This window comes from Poecile atricapillus, chromosome W, assembly GCF_030490865.1.
Source record: "Poecile atricapillus isolate bPoeAtr1 chromosome W, bPoeAtr1.hap1, whole genome shotgun sequence".
In the NCBI taxonomy this organism is placed as follows: Eukaryota; Metazoa; Chordata; class Aves; order Passeriformes; family Paridae; genus Poecile; species Poecile atricapillus.
Window position 1 is genome coordinate 19,572,796 of NC_081288.1, and position 27,681 is coordinate 19,600,476.

Consider the following 27,681-nt stretch of genomic DNA (forward strand, 5'->3'; position numbering starts at 1 on the left):
TTGTGCAGCAAGCTGCCTTGCTTGACCTGTTATTCTACAATGCTGTCAGAGTTCTTCAACATATTTTATAAAAATACATCTCTTGGGTTTGTAGGTGTTTTTCATTTCAGGTTGCAGTTAAGGTTGGCAGTGTGTGAATCAGTGCTTTAGGTGAGAGCAAGGTTTACAGAACGGAATCCATACACAACCACTCCAGGGCGGACTGAGGAGTAGGAACTCCAAAGGCACTCTTTCCAGCCCAGGTCATATGGGAAATCCAGTACTCTGCACAAAAGCCCAAGGATTGTTTCAATAGTGGTAAAATTCCAGTAGTAAGAATACTGGGGTAGTAGCAGTTGAATTTTCATTGGTAAATCTCAGCCTACTATGTTAGCTTTTTGTGTTTGAACTCACAATATTCAATTTTAATTCTTCTGAGGCCTTCAAAGTTAATTGAAAAACAGAGCATTTGAGGTTCCAGTTCTGTGCTTGAACAGCTGATTTGTGGAAGAATTCAGAAGAGGAAAGCTATGTAAAGTTCTGTTTCTATGATGAAAGGTCAGAACGCCCTTTTTTGTGTTATTTCATAGAATCATAGAATGGTTTGGGTTGGAAAGAGCTTAAAATGAGCAGGGAGCTCCAACCTCCCTGCCATGGACACAGACACCTTCCGCTAGACCAGGTTGCTCAGAGCTCTATCCTCCTTGGCCCTGAAAACTTCCAGGGATCTGGGCAACCTGTTCAGGTGCTTCACCACCCTCTCAGTAAAGAATTTCTTCCTAAGAGCTCAACTAAATATTTCCCAGAGCTGAACACAGCACTCCAGGTGAGTGAAGAGGGGTAGAATTGACCTGCTGGCCCCATGGCTTTGGGTCCAATCCATGGTACATTTGGCTCTCAGGGCTGCAAGCACCCTTTGCTGAGACGTGTCAAAGCTTCTCATCCACCAACACCCCCAAGTCCTTCTCCCCAGGGCAGCTCTCAATCCATTCTCTGCCCAGACTGTACCTGTGCTTAGCTGTACTTGTGCTGTATGAGTACAAATAAGATGTTACTGCAACCTTTCTAAAGTGAAGAAGCTCAAGATCATCCTTCAGGGGCCTTTCTTTAGAACTTGGAACTCTCTAACATGGGAGCAGGAGAAATACTAAGTGTTTTTCAATTCTGCAGCTTGTATCCCTCGTCACATGTTTAGAGGAATCTTAACAAATACTCAGAGTCACTGAGGTAAGTTAAGAAGGGGGAAAGCAAAACTAGTTACTAGTTAAGAAGGGGAAAGCAAAGTGGTCCACTGGAAGGAATCTAGAAACATACAAATATGCAGAGACAGGGGAGGTATGACAGCTGAAATTGAGTTGAAGTTAGTTAGGAATCTGGAAGGCATAGGAAGATCTGTACCAATTAGTTTATGGAGCAAAGGACTTGTTGAAATAACGATGAAAGCTTTTCTACTGCTGTTTTTATTGGTAGGTGAAGGATGTACAAGTTGATGCTGTTAGAATTGCAGTAGCTTGTTTTTTTGAGTTTTGTTGTTAATATTTTGGGTTCTTTTCCTTTTAGGAAGATAAAGGGAAGATTTTATATTTAGCTTTCTGTACAAAGGGCAAGATATAGAGAGGTTTGCTTAGCTGTGCACAGTGAAAGTGTAAGAGACAACAGTTCCAGTTGAAATGCAAGAAATTCTGATTAGATGTTAGAGAAAAAATACTTCCTTATGAGGATGATGAAACCCTGGGAATGGCTTATGCCTGGAGAACTTTTGTAATCTTCAATTCTTGGAGATCTGTAGAACTCAGCTGAGCAGCCGGATCTGATTGGATCTGCTTTGAGCAAATGTTGGACTGTATAACCTCCAGAGTTCCCTTTCAGCCTTAAATAGTCTGTAATGGCATGAGTCACTAGACTGACAAGCTTGTAGAATTAAACTCTCCTTATATTTTTAGATTATTAGTCAGATTTCAGGAAGTGTGGTATTTGACTTTTCTCTCATTACCACCAGTGTTTATGACCCATGGATTAGCTATATGAAAAACATCATCTTGTTTCTACTGTTTGAGTAAGGACTGAAGTTTGTGCTTGGCTTACAGTATTTTTAAGCTCATAGTTACTTTAGAAATTGTAGAATGATTGTGTATAGAAAATGGGTGGTTTTTTCAGTTGTTTCTGCTGCAGTTTTTAGGGATTCTCCATTAAGGTGTTTATATCTTCAGTGCTAGAGAGGTAACTTTTGGTTAGATGATCCCCAGAGCTGACATGTGGTAGCAGGAGACACTTGAAAACTCTGAACCTATAACTGAAACAAACACAGGTTAAGAAGTACTTTGGCTCAAGTACTTCAAATACAGCCATTTTGAGAATTTAAGTGGAGTGGCAAAAATAATGTATTTTAATCTTCAGAGTACTTACCTGGTGTTTGTGGAATTTTGATGGTTTGGGGAAGTGGGCTTGCGGTTTTTTATAAAGTCGTTCCAGAGATGAATGAATCCAGAGAAAGTTGTAGTGGAGAATTATTGAGGGGGTGTGAGCAGACTCAAACTCTGAGAAAATGAAATAGTGTGTTTGGGGAAGATTAAGACATAACCAGTTCATCCATGCCCCCCACATACCCATTGTGGAAGTGCAAGATTTATTTTCTAAACTGTTTGAGTATATGCCTAATAATTTTTTTCTACAGGTGTATTTATCCAAGCGCTTGCTCTTCCTTCAGAAGACTAAGGAGTATATTGTTCTTAAGTGATTTCAAAGCTCAGTTTATATATGTTCTACTTCAAATAATATAACTTAACATTTCAGGCACTTAGTTTGATTCAAAAACTAAAACTTACTTACATTGGAGGGAAAGATTTAATTTAGTGGATAGCAGCATAATTTCTGTTATGGCAAAACATTTCTTGAGATTGTATCCAACGCCATAAATTACAGTTTACTTCTGCCATCTTACTTAATCTCTTTGAATTTCTAAAAACAAATAATACAGCCAGCATAAACAAAGCCTGTGGGGAAAATAGTAAATATGAAGTTTTTGGAAGTAATATTTTCAATATGCAGCAAAATAGTCAAAATATCTCATCCATAGGACTTAAACTTTTCTTTATAGTAAGAGGATTTTTTACTCTTCCTCTTTTCCACTGAGATAGCAGTGATTAAGTTGTTGCTATATTTAATATGTCAAAGTTATCTAATACACTGTAGGGGTGGCCATCCCTTGTATGCAAAGCGATGGAAGTAATGCAACAGACTGTACAGAGAGTTATTTTCTTTCCTAGAATAATGAAGACAAGAATTGCCCAGTAGCTCCTGCAAGATGCTTCCCTGCACTCTAAGGACATCTGACTGCATGGAATCTGATTTCCTTCATTAAAACTGAAATGAAAGGAATGCATAAAAAGGGGAGATGCAGTTATTTTTGCATGACGGGATAAGTACAGATGGGGATATGGAGTTGTTTCTAAATCTGAAAGAGCATTTTAATGCCACAACTATTGCAGGCACTGCTCTACTAATACAGTTAACCTATGCAATAGGATTTAATGAGGCTGCAATTGTCAGTTTCTATTCCTGTGGTAGAACTGCAGTGTAAATCCCAGCTATTAATTGCTGGTGTGTTCAGGTGCCAAGTCATGGAACAGATGAAGGAAATGATCAAATAAATTCTCACACTGATTAATTTCCTCACTGGATTCATCATTCAGTGACTAATTCTGGTGCAGGGGTGGGAAGGGTCAAACTTTGGCTGGAAGCAGCAGAGCTGTTCCTGCCACGCAGGAGAAAAGTTGGTGCTAAAGTGAAGCTGTGACATTTGTAGCCTGGCATAATGTTCTAGAACAACACTACTGACAAACCACAGTGCTCACGTGAACACCTGGCTCAGGTTTGGTTTCAGTTCCTGTGCCACTGCAAAATAAGCCTGTGCTTGAGGCACCTGGAGCATGCTGTAGGAGTGCTAGAATGGTGCTAGATGAGGTTAAACTTGAGTTTAGCTCATTTGGCTTTAAGTGTTGATGCTTCTGAAACTGGCAGGTGCTAGGAAAAGAGGGAGTTAGCAGATAAAGGGAGACCAAGGCAGGCATAGGATACAGCCTTGTGTAATACAGGCTACAGAAAGGCAGGGGCTGTTGAAGGATGGAGTCAGTTTGGTATGGTTAAATAATCTCCCTGGAAAATAATGAGCTTTAGAAGTTGTACTTTATGACTAAACTTGTTCATCCAACATTTACGTGGAGCTGATGTCATAACGTGCATTAAGGACAAAGTCAGCAAAGTCTGGTTCATTCTTTTAACAAGGGCTGCAAAAGAAAAAGAAATTAAATCTGGCACAACTTATTGAGGGCAGCTGTTGAGGTGCAGATCCTTCCAGATTACTCTGGGACATCCATCAGGTGTACAGGAAGGCAGCTTTGTTGTCAGGGTATCCTCTCTAAGCTCAGGAAGAAAGAGGGGTAGCATAAAAATTGGAATTGGGGGTTGAGTACCCAAGAAGAACACAGGCACTTTCCAAGGGTATGCAGGGATGGAACTAAAAAAGCCAAAGCCTTGACTAGAGCTAAACTGGAAAAGGACATGAGATATAACAAGGGATTTTGTGTAGGTATATTGCCAAAAGAAGGTAAAGCAAGGAAAATGTGTGAGAGAGAGGGTAATGAAAGAATTAAGTTCAAGAGTAACTACTTTTGACAGTATTCATTTAAGAAATTAGTCAGAACAGATCTTTTTATGGATTAAATTGCTCCATTACAGAAAGTGGGTGATAGTTGCATTCATAAGACGATATAAAGAATCCTACTCTTAGTTACTTAAAAAGCAAAGTTCTCAAAGGTATTTTGAAGTGAGTTTCCAGTTTTTTATTTTCCTGTCCTTCAGTAAAAAGTTGATAGCCACGTCTCAGCTGGCATTGATACTTAAAGACTTTCTAATTGAATGTGCTGTTAGCTATCCTATGTGACTTTTTGAAATAGGCTATATAAGTTTTCTTTTATGTCGTCTTGTTTAGTAATTGGAGATTCACAGAGGCTTTTCTTTACCCATAATCAGATTTTAATAGAGGGGATTAAAGCAGATACCTGGGAACTGCTGTTTCTGATGTTTCATGGGTTGAATGGGTTTTTAATGTTATCGCATAGCTGGTGCCCTGGGTCTTTGATCTGAAAAGAAAAATGTTACTAATGTGGATTATGCCAGACTTAGCCTTAAATGGGTGACTGAGTAAACTCAATGTATTCTGGAAGGTCATTAAAGAGGTGATCATGTCCTTTTCTTTTGCATGGGCAAATTTTTGAAGCTGTGCACAAATACTTGCACCATTGTTAGTGAATTTGTGGGTCTGCTCTAGAAAGTGAACATAAATCTTCTTTCAGGAGAAGCATGACCTTTGACTGAAGCTGTGTTTTATTTTGAGGGTTATAGGATTCCTTGATCCTGGAGTAATTGTATCTTTTCCAAATATATGAGTTAATATCCTTGCTGATCTGTTAGACTCTAGAAGATGGCAGAAGGAAAAAACTTCTTTTGAAGAATCCTTCTGTCACTTTTGGTCCAGTGCACAGAAGATTTTACTCCTGTGGGTATAAATGAAAAATTATGCTCCATTTTGTCAGTTCATGTGGATTCGGACCATGTCCCTCTGCAGGGGATGGTGATTTTTAGTGTAAACCTTCAGCAGCTTAGTTTCAGCCCACCATTACTTTGCCATCTCAGAGTTCTGTATTGAGAATGGTCATTGCATAAGACTGCTGATACCCAAATTCATAGCATTCATTATGGCATGTTTGGCCAGTATTATCCAAAACCACAGTAAATCTGGAAAACTTTATGTAGAGATAACATTTTTCTTTGAATCTTTACTTGTGTGCTGTTTGCTGTACCAACCTATGGCAGGGCTTGAGAGACCACTTTGTCTCATTGTGTTGGCATCAGTAACCACACCTTCACCAGAGGTGTTCCATTTATGAGGCAGGGGCTCAAGTCTTCATCTTATGCTTAAAGATTTAGTTCCAACTCTCCTGCATGGACAGGGGCACCTTCCACTAGACCCCATCCAGCCTGGCTCAGAGCAGGGAGGGTTGGGACTTGATATTTAAGACAACTTCAATATGTATTCCTGTATTGTGTAATGTGCACATTATAAAATATATCCCAAAAATGGAAATGAAAGGTTGAACTTAAGATGAAATAGACACTATTTTTATGTTTTATTAATAGTGCAATATAGATTTTCTGTTCACACCTCAATGGATTGTCTTGCACTTTGAGTTTTCACACCTCACTTGGGAAACCACTGCTTGTCCTACAGAGAGATGCCCTTGGCAATATAAATAGGAGATCTAAAGCCCAGAGAGAAATTATCTCTGAAGAGTCCTGCAAGTTTTTTAATGTATATATGTTAATGATTGCATTTGAAACAAGTGGTTTTGCCAGAGTTTGATCCCTGTATATTAAATATTTTGCTTTACCTTCCCTTCCTATTTCTATATATCTTGGACTGGCAGTAGGAAAGGCCAGGTAAAGCTTTATAACATTCAGTGGTCTGTTTTACCATGGCTTTTCACACCTGTGAAACAGCTGGATATTTGACTCGGTTTATTGCAGAATATAAGAGTACTTTTTTTTTTTAATTTTTGTAATTTACATGATGTCTTTGTTCTGTTAATTCAGACTAAAATGTTCTGATGTTTAATTTTGAATGTTATTGATATGTGTTCTCAGTGTCAGTATTCAATACCATGTTATCTGTATTTGGGACAGCTTTATTTGCAGACCTTTTACTAGATACTCCCCTGTAAATAAGTTTTCATCATCTTTATGGGGATCTTAAAAGAGTAGGAGATCTGGTGGCTTTTTTTTTCCTTCAGAAAGCATTGTCCAGCAGGAATTTATTCCACAGCCAGCTTAGGAGAGAACAGAGGACCTTTGTTTTATTCTTTAAAAACAAAGAAAAATTACTATAGTATAAGTCAGCGAGCCAAATAATACAAGTTTAAGAAAGTGAGAGCTTTGCTGTCCTAATCTTGAGAAGTGGTGACTCTAACTTTCCTTTTGACTGTGAGCTTTGTGGCTTGACTGTGTGCTGTCCCAGGACTTAGCTTGCCTGCCCTTCTCCCATGCTCCTTTTCTTACCATGTCTTGGCATGTGCCAGACTTTACAAGGGTTGTTGTAGACTGTTTTGGGTTGGTTATTATGTGGCTTTCATGTGGTTGGCTTCTCAAACTTGTGCACCCAATCTCTAATGTATCAGCAAACATGAGGGGTTATGTAAATGCCAGTTGTTTTAAAATTGATGGGAAGAGTCTGTGTGCAAATAAAAGTATGGGTAGAGTTTAATGTTCAGCATAAGTATATGCTGTTTCTTTACTTGCTTTCCCAGACTATTTATGTGCTATTAGCCTACTTTGATCTGGGTGATTTTTTTTTTTTAATTTTTTTTCTTTGGAACTTAATTGTCAATGAAATTCAGCAAATGAGAAGCTACATCACAATACTATCTTCTACAAGGGTATATGATGAATAATTGAATATCCTATTGAGAAGAGAGGAGAATAACAAGGTCATCTTGTTATTTGATTAGTAGTGTAAAACTCTGATTATATAGAACATCAAAAGCAGAGTAAGATTTCCTTTTGGCAATCTTCTCTTCCATTCTTAGAAGGGAAGTAATGTCTGGAAGATAAATGTCAATCCCTCTATTCTGTGTACTTTCTAGAAATTTGGGACAGGAGTGAGGGAACTGCAGGGGCCCTATAGAGAAGTATGAATTAGTGCTGCAGCCGAAATTCTCCTGGTTGTTTTTCTGTGGAGATACAGGGCTTGGAGTATGATGCTAAATGTAGCCACTTCCTAAAATACTAAGATCCTTTGCACATAGGAACAAGAAGTAACTTACCACACAGCTTGTCTCTAGTTGGTTTCTAGTAACTTGTCACTAATGAAGGGCAGTAAATCAGTTTATCCTTAGTTGCACAACCCAAGGTGAAGAAACAAAGCTGATTAGGTACTCAGTAAATTAAATTTTGTTTACGCCTTAAGAGGTGTCTCAATCCACTCACACAGGAGGAATTAGAGTACAACTTCCTGTGGCCTGATTCGGTTGACTCTTCAGACTTGTTTATATCATGTAGAATTGGCAAGTACTATTTATAAAGCAGTGTGGACAGTTTCATAATTGGGTTGTAAATTATGGATAGCCTGGACTCATTTGCTGGTAGTTATGATGCTGACTTACTTCTATGCAGCTGGTTTGTCATTATGCAAAACTTCAGTATTCATAGAAGCAGATAAAGGAACTTAGCCAGATAGCTATGATCCTAGCTGTGGGGCAAGAGGAGAAAAATGAGCCAAGGGGTGCATCTCATACAAGTTCTAATGATTTTTTTTTTATTGATTTGGTTTGGGTTTTTTTTAAAAATCATGAGTTACTTAGTGCACTTGGTACTTGTTACACCTGAGATGCAATATGGAACAAGAGATCGAGGTTGTCTTACAGTCATAAAAGCTGATGTGAGGGAATAAAAATTGAGTAACTTATTTTTCATTTTTCTTGGGCAGTGACTGAAATATTTGGGTAGAACATTCTTCAGCACGTTCAAAGGTGTTGGATTTCTTTCAAGCTCTCTCTCGTTTGTTAGCTCAAAAATTTTGCTCATTAGATTGTGTTTATATTGAAGGGTGAAGATGTCAACCGGACACTTGAAGGTGGGAGGAAGCCTCTTCACTATGCAGCAGACTGTGGACAGCTTGAGATTCTGGAATTTCTGCTCTTGAAAGGAGCTGACATTAATGTATGTATTAATGTATTTGCAAACAGGTCTTAAAGTCTTCCCACACACACCGAAGGGGTTGGTGTAAGTGCCTAAATAGTCACTGAAATATATAAATCAAACTAAACAGTTGGATGCATTTAAGAATATTTGAGAGGTGGGATTCTAGAGGTTAGAATCTTACAAATTATGTTTATTAAATGTTTTAATTCTCTTGGGACACACTGGAAAAAGTTGCTTGTAGCTATAAAAAGTTAAAATTTAATTTGACCGCAATTAGAAAAATTATTCCGGTAATCACATCATAAGGTTTGCAATGCATATTTACATTTATTGGAAGGGGTTTAAGAAGACATCCTCAGCCAGGGCAGGATCAGCTGTTAAAATTTTCTTCTTTGGAGACATTCTTTATGGTTTAAGTAATTTTGCTGTAGCTTGACAGGCATGGCTTCTTGTTTTGAAAAGACTTGACTGAGCTATATCAGCTCTCCAGAAGTTAAGCTCCTAAATACTTTAACCATACACCCCAAATGTTGTTCCTTAGTGCTTGTCCAAAAGTTAACATGTAAGACATCTTAGCTTTAGTTCATAACAAAAATGCTTAGATTTTCCTCCTGGATGTCTGGAAACATTATCTCTTCCTTGGGAATTTTCCTAGCTAGGGAAGAGTTAAAAATAGCATTTCAGTTGCTCCCTTTCTTATTCTTTCCAGGGCTGTAGTTTAGAGAGAAGACAGCCAAAACAATGTTTCATCCAAAATTGTTTTCTAAAGTAATGTTGGCTGTGAACTGGAGAATTAGGAGTAGCATTTTTAAATTGGGCAAAATTTGTCACCTGAAACTGCACAATTTCCATCACTGGCCTAAAATTATGGACAATTTATCTAGCTTTGGGATACCTAGAAGTCTTGTGAAAGAAATATCTTGCTACTACCTATTTTTTAAATGAAAACTTTTATAAAAGAGAGAGAAAAAATCCAGTAGAATGTATTTCTGGCTAATATTCTTAAATTTTTGCTTCCTCTGCTGTTGATTAAAGATAATTAAAAAGTTCTGTGAAACCCTGTAATGCTGTGTGAAATTGTCCTTCAAGTAATTGTGTCTCAACTTACAGGCTCCAGACAAACACAATATCACACCACTCCTATCAGCAGTCTATGAGGGCCACGTTTCCTGTGTGAAATTGCTTCTGTCAAAGGTAAGATAGGAGTGTTTTGAACAAGTCATCCATTAGCAAAGCATATTACTGTGATATTTTTTTTTTTCAGGAAGATTATGATGCTCTAGATCATATGTTCAGAACATCAAATAAATGCCATTTATGTTGCTAAACAGAGAGGGTACTCTGTGGTGCAAGACAGCTGAAGGACAAAGTTGCAGGACTTCTGTGCTGTAGCAAAAGTAACAGTGACCATAAGACTATTGTGGGTTCTAGCTAGAGAGCAGAACTGCTAATCAGTAAGGGGAAAAAAAAATGCATTCCTTCAGTGGATTTGGCTTTGGCAGCTGTTTAAGTGTTTCATGTGATGGAATCTCTGCTGTGAAGTTGCTCAGAGGTGTGGTTTCCCTCAACTTTTGCCAGATGACTGAGAACCCATCTGGGTTGGCAGAGGGAGAGGAAATAAAAGTAGGAAGCCAAGCTTTCCCTGTCTTATTGCTTTGTAAATTTTGTCCTGGGGAGAATAAACTTAATTTGACTCTGTTTGCACTTCGATTTATATTACAAAGGTGATCAATTTTACAAAGCCAGTAGTTAGTTCAGGCCATCTTTTGTCTCCAGTGGTATGCACTCCTACTTGATTACATTTACATCATTTGTCCAAAGGATTTCTTGCTGTGTAATACTTTCATATGCCACTTCCAGGGTAAAGTTTTCCTTAACTGCTTTAATTCTGAATAAATTTCACTTGACTTCTTTGATCTTGTCTGATATTACTTACACATTTTTGCCAACAAATGCAGTGACGTTTAATTTAGAATTCAAATGGTGTATACTTGCTTAAGTTTATTGTGAGGATTGATCCTTCATTTAGGATCATCAAAAAATGAGGTATCCTTTATCCCATGTTGATTTATTTCTATTTCTGGTTTGGAGGTTTTTTCCATCTTAGGTAAGTTATATAATAAATATAAAATAATATATTACATATATGTAATACCTATATATATATAATAAATATATAGGTAGGTCAAATAATAAATTACTTTCATATTTCTTCATGCATAGTTAAATGTTGATTGTTTCCATTTACATGGGCTAGCTGATGAAATGTTTATAAACTGGAAGTTGGCTTATCAGCTCTGTTTGAGGCAGGGTTTATATGCGGTGGTTGTTCTGTCTTCTAACACAGTTATTTTATGGCCCTTGTTTAAACATTAGTTTAAACATGTCACACCGTGTTTGTGCCATAGTCATATGTTCTTTGGTAGCAGATACCTGGGAATCCAGATTCAGCCCTTACTGAAATATCTAAAAATTCCTGACTGTTCAGTGTTCTTCTTGGTTACTAAGCCAACATTCTCCATTGCTTTTTATGCATCTTCCCTGCTGTGGGGAAGAAATGTTTCAAACATTGATCCATGTTTTTCTTTAATAATTCAGTGTTTGGTTTGTAATGTAAAAAGTTGTGATTTTTTAGTTTCAGAGAAACCAAGGTGTTAAAATAGACAATTAAGTTTGAAAGCTTCAAATGGAGGGCAAGAGTTGTTGCATAGGATGCAACAAACTTCATCCATTTGTTCAACTTCCAAAATAGTTCTGCTTTTGTGTTACAAGAAATATCCTGTTAAGCACCTTTTTTCTTCTGAGTGTGGCAAAAAGAAGAGCTGTGAGTATGACATCTGTTCACTCTTTCCCTTCATTCTTGGTTGCTGTACTGGGGATTTCAGAGGTGTTCACGTCTGTCCCCCGTTCAAAAGTGTTGGCAGATCTGTTGCCCATGAATTCATCCATGTACTTTTTGAACAAGAAGACATCTGCCTCTGTTATGTCACCTGGCAACTCTTTTTTAGCAGTTTGCTGCTTGCTGTGTAAAGCAATCTTCTCCTAACTTCATTAAGTGCCCCCAGTTCTGGTTTTGCAGTTTGATGGGGGCTCAGCTCCCAACATGGGTTCTGTGTTTGTTGCTTTGGGTTTTTTCCAGAACTGCAGCTGGAGCAAAGTAGTTCCTGTGTGGCTCTCAGAGCTTGTTTAACATTTGTGCTTGGCCTGGTGGCTTAAGTGAGTTTGTTTTTTATTACCGTGCAAAGGGGAGAGAGGGTTTATATTTGTGTATGTGTATTTTCAGAATAGAACATAATACAAATATTAGTAACTTTTTACTTTAGGGAAGTAGAGAATACTGTGGAATCATTGTACTTTTATGAGTTTTTTATTAAAGTTGCTTCCAGGCAGTGTTGTACTTCTGCAAATTAAAGTCCTCTTGATCTGACCTTTATTGTTTCCTTCTCTTTTTATTGAATGTAGGCAGGAATCTTTCTGTCTAGCTAATGGGCCATTTTCTAAATTTATTGGTACTGAGTTTAATAAATGGTGTCCTCCTTAGGTAGTTATGACCCTCTTATCCTACATTCAGTAAAGCTGTTTTAGAAACCCAGGTCTTGCATGTCAATAGCTTTACTGTAGTATTTTTCTGAGGGGGGAAGAGCAGTCCTGTGTTAAAATTAAAACCTCTCTTTATACTTCAAAGGTACCTCAGTTAACTGTTACCTCTGGTACCCTAAATGCTGGTACATTGGCAAACAGTTTTGTGAATTGAAGTTCTTTCCAACTTGTCAGATCAGTTACTGCATAGTTCCATTTTTCTTCAAGATTTTCTGAGCTTAATATCAAGGAACAACTTTGAAGCCTTCTTGATTTCAACATAGACTCTAATCTGAGTGCTATCCAAGCAGTAAAAATAATCAACATCTGCAGAAGGAGCTATTTGTACTCCTAGTTGCCAGTCTTTTCCCTGGACAACTAAGACTGTAAATGTTGAATACCTGCTAAATCTCTCGGGGGTATTTTTAGGGGGGAAATAAATGTTCTACAAGCAATGTTCCCATGCTTTGAGCACAAGTGTGTGTTTTCAGTAACCAAATTGTCACTTGTTGGGAGCAGGCTAATTCAGCTCATGTTCATATCCCAAAGAACTGCAACATCCTTGGGCCAAGGATGTTACACAGTGATAGGAGAGAGAAAATACTACAATTTCTCCTGTCACTGGAGTGAATTCAATGCATCTCTTGCACTGAGAGTCTCTAGGGGCCACAAGGAAGGTGAGCAGCTCCAAGAGGATCGGTTTGGCCAGTGGACCTCAAGACTGGCAGTGCTGTGTTAAAAACCACTGCAAACCATCTTTTTTGAGTGACAGGTTGAGTACATGCAAGTAAAGAGTACAAGTTTCAGAGGGAAATATCCTACATTGGGAAAAGTAGTATTGGTGGCACATGGCAGTGGTATCAGATCCAGTTTATTAGAAAAGTTTAAGGAAGTGAGAGTTGTCTCAGGAGCAGACATGGTATTACGTTTGGAAGTTCAGTGAGGCTTTGTGTGTTTAATCAGTAAAGAAGCTATGGAAATTCAAGATCCATTATGTTCTTAAGCTATTCAGTCTCCTTAATAGTAACTCACAGTCTTCCTTGTAATTGAGAAGGGATTTGTACTTATTCTATGGAGAGCTTATGCATAAACCGAAGACAACCTTCTGCTGTGCACACTTTTGACAAAATGTGTTTGGACCCAAAGTGTTTTTCCTCTCATTTGATATAGCAAACAGACATATTTTCAAGTGAGATTTGCCTATCATCTTGCAGAGTTGTTCTGAAATAAGTCCTGTGATCTCTAATAACTTTTGTCCCCTTATTTAGCTACCCTATTTACAGTTTAATCTATGTTTTCCCTTTCATGAATATGATTACACAGTGCTCAAAGCAAACATGACTTGTTAATCACTGTTTCCCTTCTTTTGTTCTCCTCCTATAAATCTGGCACTGTGCTTGTGCTTACTTGAAGCAGTTTATTCTAATTCTTTGATTTAACCAGTTGGTGCATTATCCTTCATTTTCCTGTTGCCTCCCTGTTCTGTTTTGTTGCCTTTTAGGTGTGCTCATAACTTTCAAAACAAACCTGAGCAGTTTTGGACTTGGAATGATTCTGTGGTGCTTTTCTGATGTATCAGTAGGGACTTTTTTTTCAGAATGGAAAAGAAGCACAGTCCTTATTGAGTGCTGCAATTTTATGATATAGAATGGATATAGTATGATTTGTTAGTAAATCAGCTCTTCCAGGTATTATCCATCCAATTTAGCACGTGAGAGCTTCTTGCACTATAGAATTTGTAGAAGTGTGTAACATTGAATTTTTGCTTCTGTGAGAGTAGTAGTTTCTGGAAACAGAAAATCCATCTGTTTCTAAGATTAACACTGATAATTTGTTGGACTTGCAACTTGCTGTGTAACAAAAATATGTGGCTTTTTTCCTTATTTTTAAATGACGAAGCTGGAAACTCAGATTAGCTGCATGCTGAAAAGTTCTGTACATAAATCATGTCTGGTTGGTTTCTGAATGAAAACAAGGCACTGCACTAAAAAGCTGTATGTAATCAATATAATTATGCAAGGTATGTGAGTTTAGACGCACTTTGTACTGATGCAGCCTGGCTTTATGAATTGACAGTCCTTCTCATTGTCTTTCCAGGGTGCTGACAAGACTGTGAAAGGCCCAGACGGACTAACTGCCTTTGAAGCCACTGACAACCAGGCAATCAAGACTCTTCTTCAGTGACGGATGGACTGATACCTTAAATGTCTCTCCTGTGGCCTCACACTGCTGCCTGTCTGTCACTCTTTGCATCTTCCAGCTTCTTCAGCTAAATACTTTGGGGGGAGGGAAATTCTTTGAGTCAGACTAGTTAGGGGCTTGTATCGAAGATAATCTGGTTGGAGAGGGTTGAAAACTATTATGAGCAGTGTCCCTCTAGGACTTCTTTCCAGTGCACAATCTCTTCCCGTTTCTAGTGAAAATGGAAGGAGGAAGACAGACCATGCTGAATTTTTGGCTTGTAAGCCTCCTAGATTAGTACTAAGATTTTTTAGATAGATGGAAGTACTTCCTTTAGATGGAAGTACTGTGCTATGTACCTGAAATTAATTGTGAAGGAGACAGTAGTCCCATGCTATTAGTGTCTGCCATAATCTGAAGTGTAGTAATGTAGGTGGCTGGGTTGCTCTTCTCTCTTCTCTCTCCTCTCTCAATGGGTAGCTTTATTACTCTTCTTCTGCCTGAAGCTTCTGTTGCAGTTTAAAGGACTTTTGATACTAGTTATTGGAGCTGTTCTTTATATTGACTAATTGGATGTCACACTAATGTTTTCTGACTCTTGAGCAAACCGAGAAAGACTGGTTGAGGCATGGTGGTGTTACACTCCATAATATCTGCCAAGGTACTTCTGGGTGCTTGAATTTGAAGTCTTTCTATCCCATATTTGTTCTGGTCCAGGACAGGCATTTTAAGTAACTGGTTTTGAGAGAGAGGTCAAAATTTCACTAGTTTTTTTCCGAAAGGAATGTAAGATGAAATTTCTTTACTCACCACATCAGCATAAAATTCCTAGACACGTGTGAAAGCTCCACGCTGTTTAGTACACAAGGATAATCAAGGCAAATGTGGAAAATGAACAGTAGTTATTTAGACATTCATATCAGGTGAATATTGTTGCTAAACTTTCCTGGTAAACATGGAACCTTTCTAAGTTCAGATGTAGAAGCAGGAAGATGTACAAGCAGAAGTCTTAACTTGCTCAAACTACTACAGAATTTTTTAATTGTGCATATCTTCAAATCAGTGTTTCATTGTCAAATGGATGAACCTCTTAAATTCCATTAAGGCATGAGGCTTGTTTTGGAAGTTGCCAGTGTGACCATACCACATTAACCATTGACTTTTAGATAAGATTTACAATCCCAGTAAGTATGACAGTCTTGATCATTTATGGGACGGTGTTTAATCATGTTCTAGGCACTCCCGTCACATCTTGTGGTCCTCAGGAATGTCTGAGCTTCTGACTTTCATCCTGAAAATTTTCATTAGACTCTTGGTTCACCTAAAACTGAATAACAGGTTCTATACCACAAACTATACATCTTCCTCTCTTTTGGAATACCAATTTCAAACTTTCTGCTGACAAACGCAATACAGCAAAACAAATGTATATAACGTCTCATGCTGAATTCTTAAACAAAAGTAGCTGATATTATTTTGATATCACTGTTGAAATTGAGAGGATATATAGAAGTAGACTGGTGGCTACCACTTGTATTTAATGGAGACTTAGTTTTACTTGAATAATGTTGCATATTAGGATTGAATGTCTTGGCTATGAAAAGCATTGCGTTTAGACTGTAAAATGAGAGCAGGAACCGATTTACATCTTCACCTACCATAAGAAAAGCAATGGAGGAAACAATCAACTCTGGCCATAAACTGTACAGAGCAATTACTCTTTTTCTTGGAGATGGGTGGCGAGGAAGAGCAGAAGGGTTGGAAATCAGTGATAAATCAATTGGTGAACTGCTGATAAAAGAACAAGAATATTTGGTGAACAGTGCTTTTAATAACTATTTATAAGAGGACTCTTTAATCTTATCTCTGATCAGTGCTGGATTGTCATGTCATTGTAATAGTGTGAACACAGACTATAGGTTTAACTCTTTATTCAGCTATGAAAGTAACAATCTTCGGCATCAATTTGCCTCCATATTATGCTATTAAATACTTAGCTATTCAGATACTAGTCTAGAAAACTGCAAAAACTGTTTTTACGTGGAGAACTTGATTATTCAAGTTTTTTGTGTTGACTAGTGTCAAGTTGTCTGGCCAATAGCGGTTTTGTATTTTTGTTGGGTTTTTTTTTCTTCTGTATTCTTTCCCGCCCTTCCCTTTAACTCATTTAAGTGAGCAGAGAAACATCATCTTTGTACTAACTCTTCTGGAGATTCACTGAGGCAATTTTGCCTCCCTTTTTCTACAATTATGGGGACACCTTATTTTTTCTTACTTCACCCTGTTGGGGGAAAAAAGAAGCAAACAGACTTCAGTGAGTCAAGTGTTAATTTGGCTGTAATATATACCCAAGCTGCCTTTTGAGATAGTTAAAAAGATGGCATTTAACGTTTGGCTTATAAAGAAGAAATACTTTTCTGCTTTTTGCACTACATAACAGATGTTTAATCATTTTGCCCAGGATTTAAAAGAAAAAGTAAAAATAAAAGCTTATGCATTTGTAATTGCCTAGAGACTGGGCTTGTTAATTTTTTTCTTTCTTGTTAGCTATTTTGTGCAAAAAATAATGGGTGGCTTCCTCTATCTTTGAGTAGGTCCTAACTAGATAAAAATACCAAACTGTAAATTATTTTTCATTCTATAAACAGAATTTAAATACTTTGTCAGACTGGAATTGCATATACTTGGAAATCCACTCTGTTCTTAAACCTTTTCCTTTGAAATTTGTGCTGAATAAGTTATAAACTTAAGTATGTTTTGGATTTTGTACCCTCTGCTCCCTTTTTCTTACAGGGAGCAAATGAGAAAAGGAGTACAATAGCTAAATGGAACTGAACATAACATTGATTATTTGTAGAAGAGGCTGGCAAGAATAGAGTGTCCTAGGTCAAGCAATTGCAGTGTTGCATGCAAAATTTCAAAATGAACTTGTCTTAATTATATTTTGTAAATGGATAAACAATCATCTTTCTACGCAGTGACAGAAGAAAAATTAGTGCTCTGTGCATTTTGATATTTGACTTTCTCTTTTCACCATTGTTAACTGTTTTGACACAGTTGGGTTCATCATTATCATGGTTCATAGACATCAGAATGCTAAATGATACTGTATTTTTAAGTTTGTGTTGCAAGAATGAATGGAATAAACTTGAATTGTGCTATATGAGAATTTGGAGTTTCATTTCCCTTTCTTGCTGCCATGTTTTGTTAACCTCAGGCTACAACTTTTTGTTTGCCTGGAAAGCATATGAGTTCCAGCTCACATGTACAGTGATTAAACTGTTCAGCTGCTTATAAAACTGAAACGTGGAATGGAAGCTGCTTTGAAAACTAAATATATAATGTTCTTTGTGGTTGTTGTAGGGGGTTTTAAAATGCATCCATTTAAAGGGGGTTTTGATTATTTTTGTGGTCTTGTAGTCTGCTCTTCCTGCTTAAATGGTAATTCATGAAGATCTTCTATTCATGTTATGTTCTAAGAGACAATCTGTAGAGAGAGGAATGTTTCTCCTATTACCTCTGAAGACTGAAGCAATTTACTTTCTCCTTTACTTCATCTAAGAAACTGAAAACGGTTATTAACAAAAATTGCAGCTGAAGTATAAATAAAATTATATAGAAATGTTTATTCATTATTCTTGTGACATCTTTACAGTGACTTTGTCAGAACTTCCTTTTATAACTTTGCTTGTCAGTAGAGATTTGAATCTAATTGCCTGAAGTGTTTGATATGATTTATTTTAAAATAGACCCTTGAAAAGTACAGGAAGATGTGTCAAAGTAGAAGAACTATAAATATCAAAAAAAAAAAAGATTCAAAATAAATTAAATTTTCCTGGTTTTCTCTGCTAAACTTTGAAAAGTTTGCAGAACTTCTCTTGCTGTGTGCACAACCTTTCAGTCAAATACTGGAGAGAGCAGGTGTGTGTTCATTATAAATGCCAAAGCAGTTCCAATGGTGTAATGGCCAGTGGCAACTGATGTATGTGGGCTTCAGTTCCTGTGTTCATATTACTGATTCTTTGTTTTGTGTTTTTGGTGTGATTTTGGGTTTTTTTTAATGGGCAGTTTTTCTATGGGAGGAAGTATTCTCAGTTCAAAATACAGATTTCTTTCACTCGCATTCCTCAGTGACTGGCAAACCAAATTGATCTCTGCAGGTAAGGAATCTCTAATATTTATGTCTCTTGAAAGAGAATGGTTTGCCAGGTCCCATTCCAAAAGGATGTTGGCCCAAGAAAAGAATTTTTTCAATTGCACCTCTTGATTGTTTCTCTCAGTTTGGGGAAAACTATACGCTCAGAGCTCTCCTCAAAATATTTTTGTTTTACTCATGATATCTGGGAACAGCTTTCTACTCTAAGCTATGCCAAACTTCTTAGATGAGTGTTTGAAAAGCACTTGTTTTCATGCAGTGCCTTCAGAGTCTTCAAACCCATGCAATTGTTGTCTGCTTGGGAAGTGAATGAACATTTTTTCCTAGGATCAGGGCTCTTCTCTCCCCACCTTAGCTGTCAAAACAGTGTTTTTGAATTTTAAACTTGGATGTGTTGCATTTAAATACCATTGCTTGGTATTGTGATCTAATGTTTTGGAGAGCACATCTTTTAAATTAATTAATTAAATTAATAAATTAATTAAATTAATAATTAAATTAAATTATTTAAATTCTTTTAAATAGAAAACCCTGGAGTCTCTTGTCTTCACTCTTGAAGTGGTGTTTGGAGAGCACCTGGGTGCACCTCTCTATTCTCCCACGTCCTGAATGTCTCTGGCTTGGGTGCACTGCAGGCTGCCACAGAACATCGGATTCTTCTGTGCTTTTCGGTCAGTTCTTGTTTACTACATCATTTTGCAGCGTTTCAAAATGAAGAATAGAGGCTTTCATGCACTGAGGTTCATCTCATGGCCATTCAAGTTAAGAGGCAGGACAGTGTGCCAAAACCACAACAGACTGCATGTCACAGTCCATTTATCAAAATTCATTCAAGGAAAATTGTCTCAAGCTGAACATAGATTTGAAGGGTCCAAAACTCAGTCTCAAAAATAGTTTCTTGGCAAATGAGCTAAATTTTGGTGCTTATATTAAGTAATTTACCTCTGAAACCTTTCTATGTGTTTCTTATTATTTTTCCTCTAAGTTAAAATAATTCCTCATTTGGAAGAACATTCAGTTGGTTCAACTTAAGCTTTTGTTCTCAAAATAAGATCTAGTTTGGATTCATGTTTTAACTCTGTGTTGTCTGAAAAGTATTTGGAGGTGGGAAGTCTTGGAGAGTATGTAACACTTCACAGAAGTTAAATTATGCTTCCTCTCGCCTTTTGAAATACACTTTTAATTAAGATTTGTAGCCTTTTATTTGAATAGCAGCATCTTGTGACCATGTCCAGCCACCTTTTTTTTTTCTTTTATTACTCTTTTTATTTATTATTGTATTATTCACAGTGGAAAGCCAACAGATGTGTTTGATTGCCACACAATATCTTGGTTGGTTGGTTATTGGCAACGTTTCAGTGCAGCCACCAAACCAGATCTATGGCAAATAAATTTTGATTTTACATTCCAGAAGTCTTTCCCAAAGTTTATTCTTGTTACTTATAAATATTTTGGTGGGCTTTGTCCTGCAACACTACTTTCAAAGGGTTTTTTTCATCTTTCTTTTGCATAAAGCAATAACTTTACCTTTTACAGTAGAAATTTATCATCTTCAGTATTTTGGCAAAAAGAAAAAAAAGTTTAGTATGTATTTGTGTGTGTGTTCTATAAGAACATTGTGCTGAAGGATACCTCACATCTACACTTTTGACAAATTACTATGGAAAGCCAGTGGAGCACTTCATACCAATATCTGCATGTAGATAAGTCTGGAACAGTTTTTGAGATGCTGGTGAGATGCCACTAGAACTGGGATCAGTACAACAGCAGCAGATTTTTATTTTTTCTTTGTGACTATGCATAAACTCTGCACTTCACTTATCAGCTTCTTCTCTTTTGTCCACTAAAGATGCAAGTTGATGGAGGATTATCTCTCAGGTCTTGATACACCTTAAGGAGTTTATTTCAATTTGCGGTCAATGTCAGTAATGTTCTCAGAAGCACAGAAGAGCACATTTAGAGAGAGAGATGAGACAGATAGAGGAAGCACACACAAATTTCTAGTGTCAGAGACTTGAAACATAAGAACAAGACCTAAAATTATAAATTAAGGAAATTGCTGAAGATTGCTATACATTCAAATATTTGCAAAGCCATATTAAATAGTAGCTTGAAAGAAAATAGATCCAGCCTACAGCAGTGAGGCTGCATAACCTGTACATCTAATAAGGAGGTGCTTCTGAGGCTGTCTACTCACTATGAAAAGTGAAAAGTATATAAAAGTATATATTCTTTCTTTAGGCTTTAAGAAAAAATAAATAACTGGCAGTTACTTAATAGATAGTTAGTTGCTTTGGGGAAAAAAGAATTCCCTTGTTCCTAATTTACAAAGCTCAGAGGCTGAGATTGTACATCTCTCTCAACCTCACATCTACCAGTAAAACAATTTTAGAGAGTGAAGTGTGCTATAAATTACCACCCAAACATCCCTGAATGGTTTCAAAACATCACGTTCTGTCAAAAGCAATTGTTCTCCATGTGCCAGAGCTGGCCTGTGACACCTTTTACCTGCCCCTCCTGAATGCACAGTTTCCAAAAGCTGTGCTTTACCCCTGCCACAGTTTTCCCTTTGTATCAGGTACCTTGAGAGTAGGTGGAGAGCTTTTAGTAGATGTTTTTAGAAAAGAATTCCATATTAGGCTATCTGTCATCTATAACAGGAAAGAACGAAAACCACAGGAGGAAGGACTGGGAGAAATTAAGTAAATTAAAGGTTTTCTCCATCTTACCTCCTTTCTATTACAGGCATATTCTTTAAATCTTATAGTAGTTTGTGTCTTTTTTTAAAGGATCAGATGCTTTATTTCCTTACTGCTTTTTTTTTTTTTCACATTTTGGGGCTCGGTAGTTGCAGGTTTGGAATACCATCATTTACTTTCTCCTTGTTTGTTTCTTTGGGAGGGTTTGGTTTTGTTTTGGGTTTTTTTTCCTGAAAGCTTCTAGGAGATAAAGTGGTTGCAAAATACTGTAATGTCAGTGGTGCCACGGAGATCCTTGGTGCTACCCTGAAGTAACGTGGATGTGACAGAAGTGGTTTAACTTGCCTGTTGTTTGAGTTCCTGAGGCCCTTTTGACTGCCTCTCTCCTAATTTTTAGTGAAAGGTGTTCCTGCCCATGGCAGGGGGTTGGAAGATCTTGAAGGTCCCTTCCATCCCATGTTGTTCTATGGCAATGCAACAGGTGGCTAAGAATAATGTAAATTACTGTATCTTGTTTCAACCTTTGCAGCAAGAGAATTTTCTGAAACCTGCAAGGTACTGAATTTCTCATACTGAACTGCTGATGGTTCATACATCATACTGCTGGCTGAAATAGAAGACATCCCATGTTGCTATCCTGCAGGTCTTCATGCTGTAGTTGGCCTTGTGATTCCTAATGTCCGTGTTAGTTGTGATAACAGCATAATTCAGAATACATCTGGGCAAGTGCACACCTCAAAGATTGGGCATTTTTGTAGAAGGATGACTCGGAAACAGACATTTTTGATTAAAGAGCAGGATTTAAAAGACCATCTGCAGTGCAGAAGAATAAAAAGACAAACATAGGAGCCCAAGAGGAGCTGGAATTGGACTTTGCAGGATTTTAAAATACTGCACCAATGAACAAGGCAGGCAAGTGAAGGATAAAAAATAAGATCCCATAGTGACTGAGTAGTTTTTCACAGAGCAGTTTCTATTTCAGGCTGATTTCTTCACAGTTTCTATTGGAGACTAAATGCTTCTCAGTAAGAATTATAAGCCAAGTTTATAAAAATCTGAGCTGTGGACTAGGGGCTTGGAGGGCAGTACATGTTGAGGTAAGGCAAAGAAAGGTGTGTTGCATTCAGGTTTTGTGTTCCATAAACTCCATTTCCCTGAGCACCTTGTAATTTAATGAAAAAGATATTTTTTGTGCATCGGTGGGATACAATTTAATTAATTAAAATTGTTGGGTTTTGTTATAAATGTTTGGAGTTTAAGTGTTTGATAATACTTGTGTGTGTTCATGCTGAACATGTGTTTTATTGCCTTCCTGCTTCAAAATGATAGATGAAACATGTTCTCTGTGAATTGGGTTTTATTACTTTCAGTGTTTTAATTTTTTTTTTTTTAGGAAGACCTTAGGTGTCCCTAGCTCCTCAGCCATTTGGACTGGAAAATGCTGCTTTTATTGCACTGGAGTTTTGCTGTGAAGCAGAGGCCCGTGTCAGTGCAGAGCTGCCTGCTGCCCACACAAGCCCTTTTCACTCTGGAGAGCTGTGACACATTGTGGACCTCCAAATGCACTGGTGACTGGGAAAACCCATCAATACTTTTATGGCCATGTAGGCAGAAAGCTGTTACCCTTTAAAAAAAAACGTTTTTAACCAGATTGTTGTTCTTTTTATCTAGTGATAGCATACCAAAGTGAGGAAACACTGATTTGAAAGAGCTTCCATGAGTTTGACCTGTCTGATGAAAACTTCTGCAGATAAAAAATGTATCCTGCTGGAATGTCTCCCAAATAAATGTTCAGACCTTTTCCAGGTAGTATGTACATGTGCTAGGATGTACCTATGGATGGGTCACATCTCAGTGATTTTGTGACCAGCAAATCCCATTAAGAAATCACTGTGGATGCACACTGAGAGTTTCTTTCTAAATTTTATTTAATGTAAGTGCAACAGTGATAAAGGCAAATACCTAGTCAGGGATTCAACTTCGTAAAGTATTTGACTAAGAGGAAATACAGAACTTGTCTTGCACAGGCTTTGAAATTATACTGTATCTATTTATTGACAGGTTAATAGTACAAAATGACATTTTTTAGTATTTTATCAGCAGTTGGGATTATTTTTCAAGGTTTCTTTTGTCATAATGAGGAATTCAGTCAGGTTTTTCCCTTGTATTCAAAAATTCATCTACCTGTAATGTTAGATGAGTTCATTATTCTGTGTCTTCCAGCTCTTTCAAAGCTGGGAGTTATGTTGTGTATGTTCTTTGATTAAAATAATCCCTTGTTGCCTGAGGAAAACTTCTGTATGTGTAAACAGACAGAGTAACATCTAGCACCGAAGTAGATTTTTTTTTTCCTTTTAATTATTGTTCTTTCATTTTAGGAAGAAAGAGGGAGGGTAATTCATCTTACTCATGGACCATCGATCTCCAGGTAGTAAGAGGCAGGAATTTCCCTGATTCCTGGACTTTGATAAAATTTTGTGGTTAAAAATTGATACTTTATGTCTTTGGCAGGGTCAGTATAAGAATAAGAACTGATGAAGTTTTTGTAACAGCTGAATTCTACGTAGACAGATCACATCAGACATCATTGTTATCACAATTGGTACCTACCATATGAGAATTTCCTCTTGAGAATCAAAGAATTTAGGGCTATTTAATCCACACACTTTCTTTGTAATGAGGAATTAAATGGTTGTTCTTGAGTTTGAGAGGCAGCTGGTAAGAAATATGAAAAGCTGGTATGAAAATAACCTTGGTATTCTGCCACTTCCTTTCCAAATGCAAAACAAACAAACAACCTCCTACCCTTCCCTCTCAAAAAAAACCTAACTACAAAAAAAAGAGAAAAAGGAAAAAAAGAAAAGCAAGCAAGCAACCAACAGAAACTTTGTGTTTCTGCCTGAGAAATTGCCACGTACTCGAGTTCTTACTGGTGTTTTGATACATATGCCAGTACTGGTAGCATCTTATAACTGGTTTCCCCAAGGCTGTGTGACTGCATCAGAGAAATATGAGATACTGGGCCTCAAAGGTTCGTGTATTAGCAATCTGCTCTATTTTCCACCATGTCAGGAGGCAAATGTTTCTGTGTGGTGGTGTTTTCATTGATATCCAGGCCAAGTGTCTACAGGAGGCCAGCTCTTCTCAAAAACTTTGATCTTTTCTACTTCTGTGAGAGGTAGTGCTTCTCTCACTTGAGAAATACTAGGGGGAAATATTAGGGAGGGTGTTAAATAGTTTCACTGTTTTAATCTGCAGCGTTCAGCTCTTGCAAAGATAAAGCTGAACTTTGAGTGTTGTTCCTGCAACAAGTTATTTTTGCAGCAAAGGAATTCAGACTCATACAAGAAGTATGTAGAGAGAGGAAAAAAGAGAATTTTGTTTATTTCTGGTTCTCCAACATATAAATAAACTCAGGCCCCAGAAAATCTGTGCCTCCCTCAGTTTCACAGTAATTTAGCAAGTCCCTCCTTGAAAAGATTTGGTTTGACCTTGCCACTGTTTCCCTCTGGAAAGATATGATCAAAAGGAGGAAATGCTCATGAGTTTAAGCACCATTAACCTGTGCAGTGCAGCTGCCCAGGGTATTACTGCCAATTTGAACAACTCTGAATTTGTCCTACTTGCATGTCAAGAAATAAGACTTGGCTGGAAAATAAATTGTGGTTAAAAAGTGGAGCCAGTGGTGGGAGGACTTTTTAATAAACACAAAACAAGAAGCTGAAGTGTGCAGGGTCATGTGCAATTCATGTGGCTGTGCTGTCAAAGCAGCTGGGTCCAAACCTTTGCTCTCTTTTGGATTATGAATTGATGAGTTTTGGAGGAAATTGCATTGGAAGGTGATGCTACAGAAAACATGTCTAGAGGTAACACTTAAGGGGTTAATGTTATTAGGCAAACCGGAAAATGATCAGGTAACATAGTAAAGAGGAAAATAATGCGGAGTATGAATTGCAAAAATTTGGTCAAAAAATACAAATGGCAAAATTATTCTTGCAGCCAAAGCTGTCATTGTGGCTGGGACAAGAGAAAACGTTTTAACCCTACAGGAAAGGAAAGCAATGAGTGTCTGTTGCAATGCATTCACTAACAAATTTCATGTTTACACAGTCCAATAGTTTATGCTGCAGAGGGCTTTGACTCAGTATAGTAAGAAAAAAGTTGATGAAGTTCAGGGGACTTTTTGTGCTGCAGTCTGGGAGAGAGCAAAATACATAAGCCCAAGCTTGAGATATCAATTATAATATTTTCAAATTAATTAACTGTGCTTTTTCATTTAGCTTTTTTCTTTTATTGTAGTCACAATTTTAAATACATGGAAGTTTAATTAGTGAATGTTGCAGCTTTGAAGTTCTTTGGCTCAATATTTGCTTCTTAAGTGGTAAATATATATTAAATAATATATTTAATCTTGAGCCGTAAAAGCACTATATTCTGCTGAGTTGGAAGAGCATTGTGAAATATAGTATTGCAAAATGCACAGGAAAGCAGTTGTAATGTTTCTTCCTGAAACAGGCAAGCACAGCAGCCCTTCTAAAAAGCAAAAGCGTATTTAAAATTGGCAGAGTATATAAGAGAACAATAATTACCAAGCGCTATTTTTCACAGGCTTTCCACACTTTCAGACTGTCTTCTTTTTGAGAATGACCACGTTCTATTAATTTATATACAGCTGGCTTGAAGTTGTGAAACTTCCCTCTGGTTTGATTATACAGAAAAGTTTGAGAACCACTCACCCAAGCCAGTAATCCTTAATACAGAAATAACAAAGATAAATGTGTATTTCAGCCAAATAAACAAGCACTAAACTCTTTCCATGCTGGAATAAGCAATCCTGCTGGAGGTTGGGATGTACAAATCTATCTGGCTGAAGGTGAGCTAATTCACTGTGACAAAGCTGGGGGTTCTCCTGTCCTTGAGGCTGCTCCCTGCTCCTACCTCGCAGTGGCAGGAGTGCCTGTGTGGGGTGGCTGCAAATGACTTCATTTTTCACAGCTGTCACCTCTAGGGTCGCTTTAAGCTCTGCTAAACACCGATTTTAGCCTCTGGTCTTGCAGGCCTTGGTTGAGGAGCTTTGATGAACCACATTGAAGGGAGAGGAAAATCCATTTAAAGGGTAACATATTGGGGTCTGGTGTGAAGGATCCTTGTGCAGCAGGTGTGAGATACAGCAGCATGAGTGGTCCTGGCTTCTACAAATATGTTGCTGTCGTTGCAGCAGTGGTGGGAGAATTACAGATCTCCACAGAAGGACACAGTGGACAGAAAGACACCGTGGGCAGCCAGGAGGATATTGCTGTTCAGTGATTTCCCCTGCTCAGAAGAATGATGTTCCAAATGATTAAGTGGCCATCTCTGGATTCAGGAGAGCCGATATCCTTGTTATTTTGTTTGATCTTTAGGCAAAGCATTTGTGCTGCAGTTTGATGAAACAGTTAAAGTAAAATGTGCTGCTGAAAAAGCAGAATTGCCTCCCCCACCATTGTGATTTGAGACCCAACCTCTTTTCCTGCATTAGCACTACTTCTCACCTGGTCCTAAAGAGAGCTGAAACAGCAGAAAATGCAGCCTAACAGCAACAGCAAAATTATGATAGCCCTGAGACAATATTTTAACTGCTGTTAGGGAGAAGAAGCAAATTTTCCTTTCTTAATTTATCACAGTGACAAAAATTTTAGCTGTCTGTGGATTCATTACATCTGTCACATTCCCCAGGTCTTTGCTCTGTCTTTCCAAGGTTTCTTGTAATCCTTAGTGGCCACAAGAATCTAGACTAATCAAGGGGTTATAGTCACCTTGCTGTTCACCTTTCCTTTCAATTCATTAATTTGTGGGTTGAATGTCCTCAGTCCAGTATGGAGGCTGGTCCCTAGGTCACTCCAGTATTAACCTCTGTCAACAGTGAGAAATGGCTGCTGACATCCAGTCCTTTCTGTCTCCAGTTTCAAACTCTGCCACAACTTTTATCCATGCTGACTGCCAGATTTCTTCAATAGCTTCTTGTGAAGGGAGATGTTTTTTGTCGAAAGTCTTTGGAAAACTTAAACATTTTCTGTCTAGAAATTTCTCTATTTAAAATCCATTGGCTACCAGGAGTGAGGGGCAATAGAGAAGAAACGATGTGAACAATTATTTTACAAAGTGTATTTCCTTAGCAATCACTAATTATGCTGTAACTTTACAGTCCCTGGGCGCTCTGGCCTCTTGGCGTCAACAGGAGCAAGAGAATGTGAGCATCCCAAACATGTAAATGGCCAGGCAATTAAAAGTTCTCCTTTTCCCCAAAGTCCTTGTGAAGCATCCTACTCTGTAAACTGCTCTTTACAAGGGTAA

The 27,681-nt window shown here is 37.7% G+C and overlaps 1 protein-coding gene across 1 annotated transcript in view; it reads left to right on the top strand.

Annotated features, from left to right (window-relative positions):
* Positions 1 to 17,662, top strand: part of LOC131592008 (myotrophin) — a 31,078-nt gene extending 13,416 nt beyond the window's left edge. Inside the window, exons 2-4 of the mRNA XM_058863200.1 lie at positions 8,638 to 8,751; positions 9,844 to 9,927; positions 14,410 to 17,662. Coding sequence (XP_058719183.1) covers positions 8,638 to 8,751; positions 9,844 to 9,927; positions 14,410 to 14,496 — 285 coding nt within the window. The 3' untranslated portion in view covers positions 14,497 to 17,662. The remainder of the gene's footprint in view (positions 1 to 8,637; positions 8,752 to 9,843; positions 9,928 to 14,409) is intronic.
* Positions 17,663 to 27,681: the final 10,019 nt, after the last annotated feature.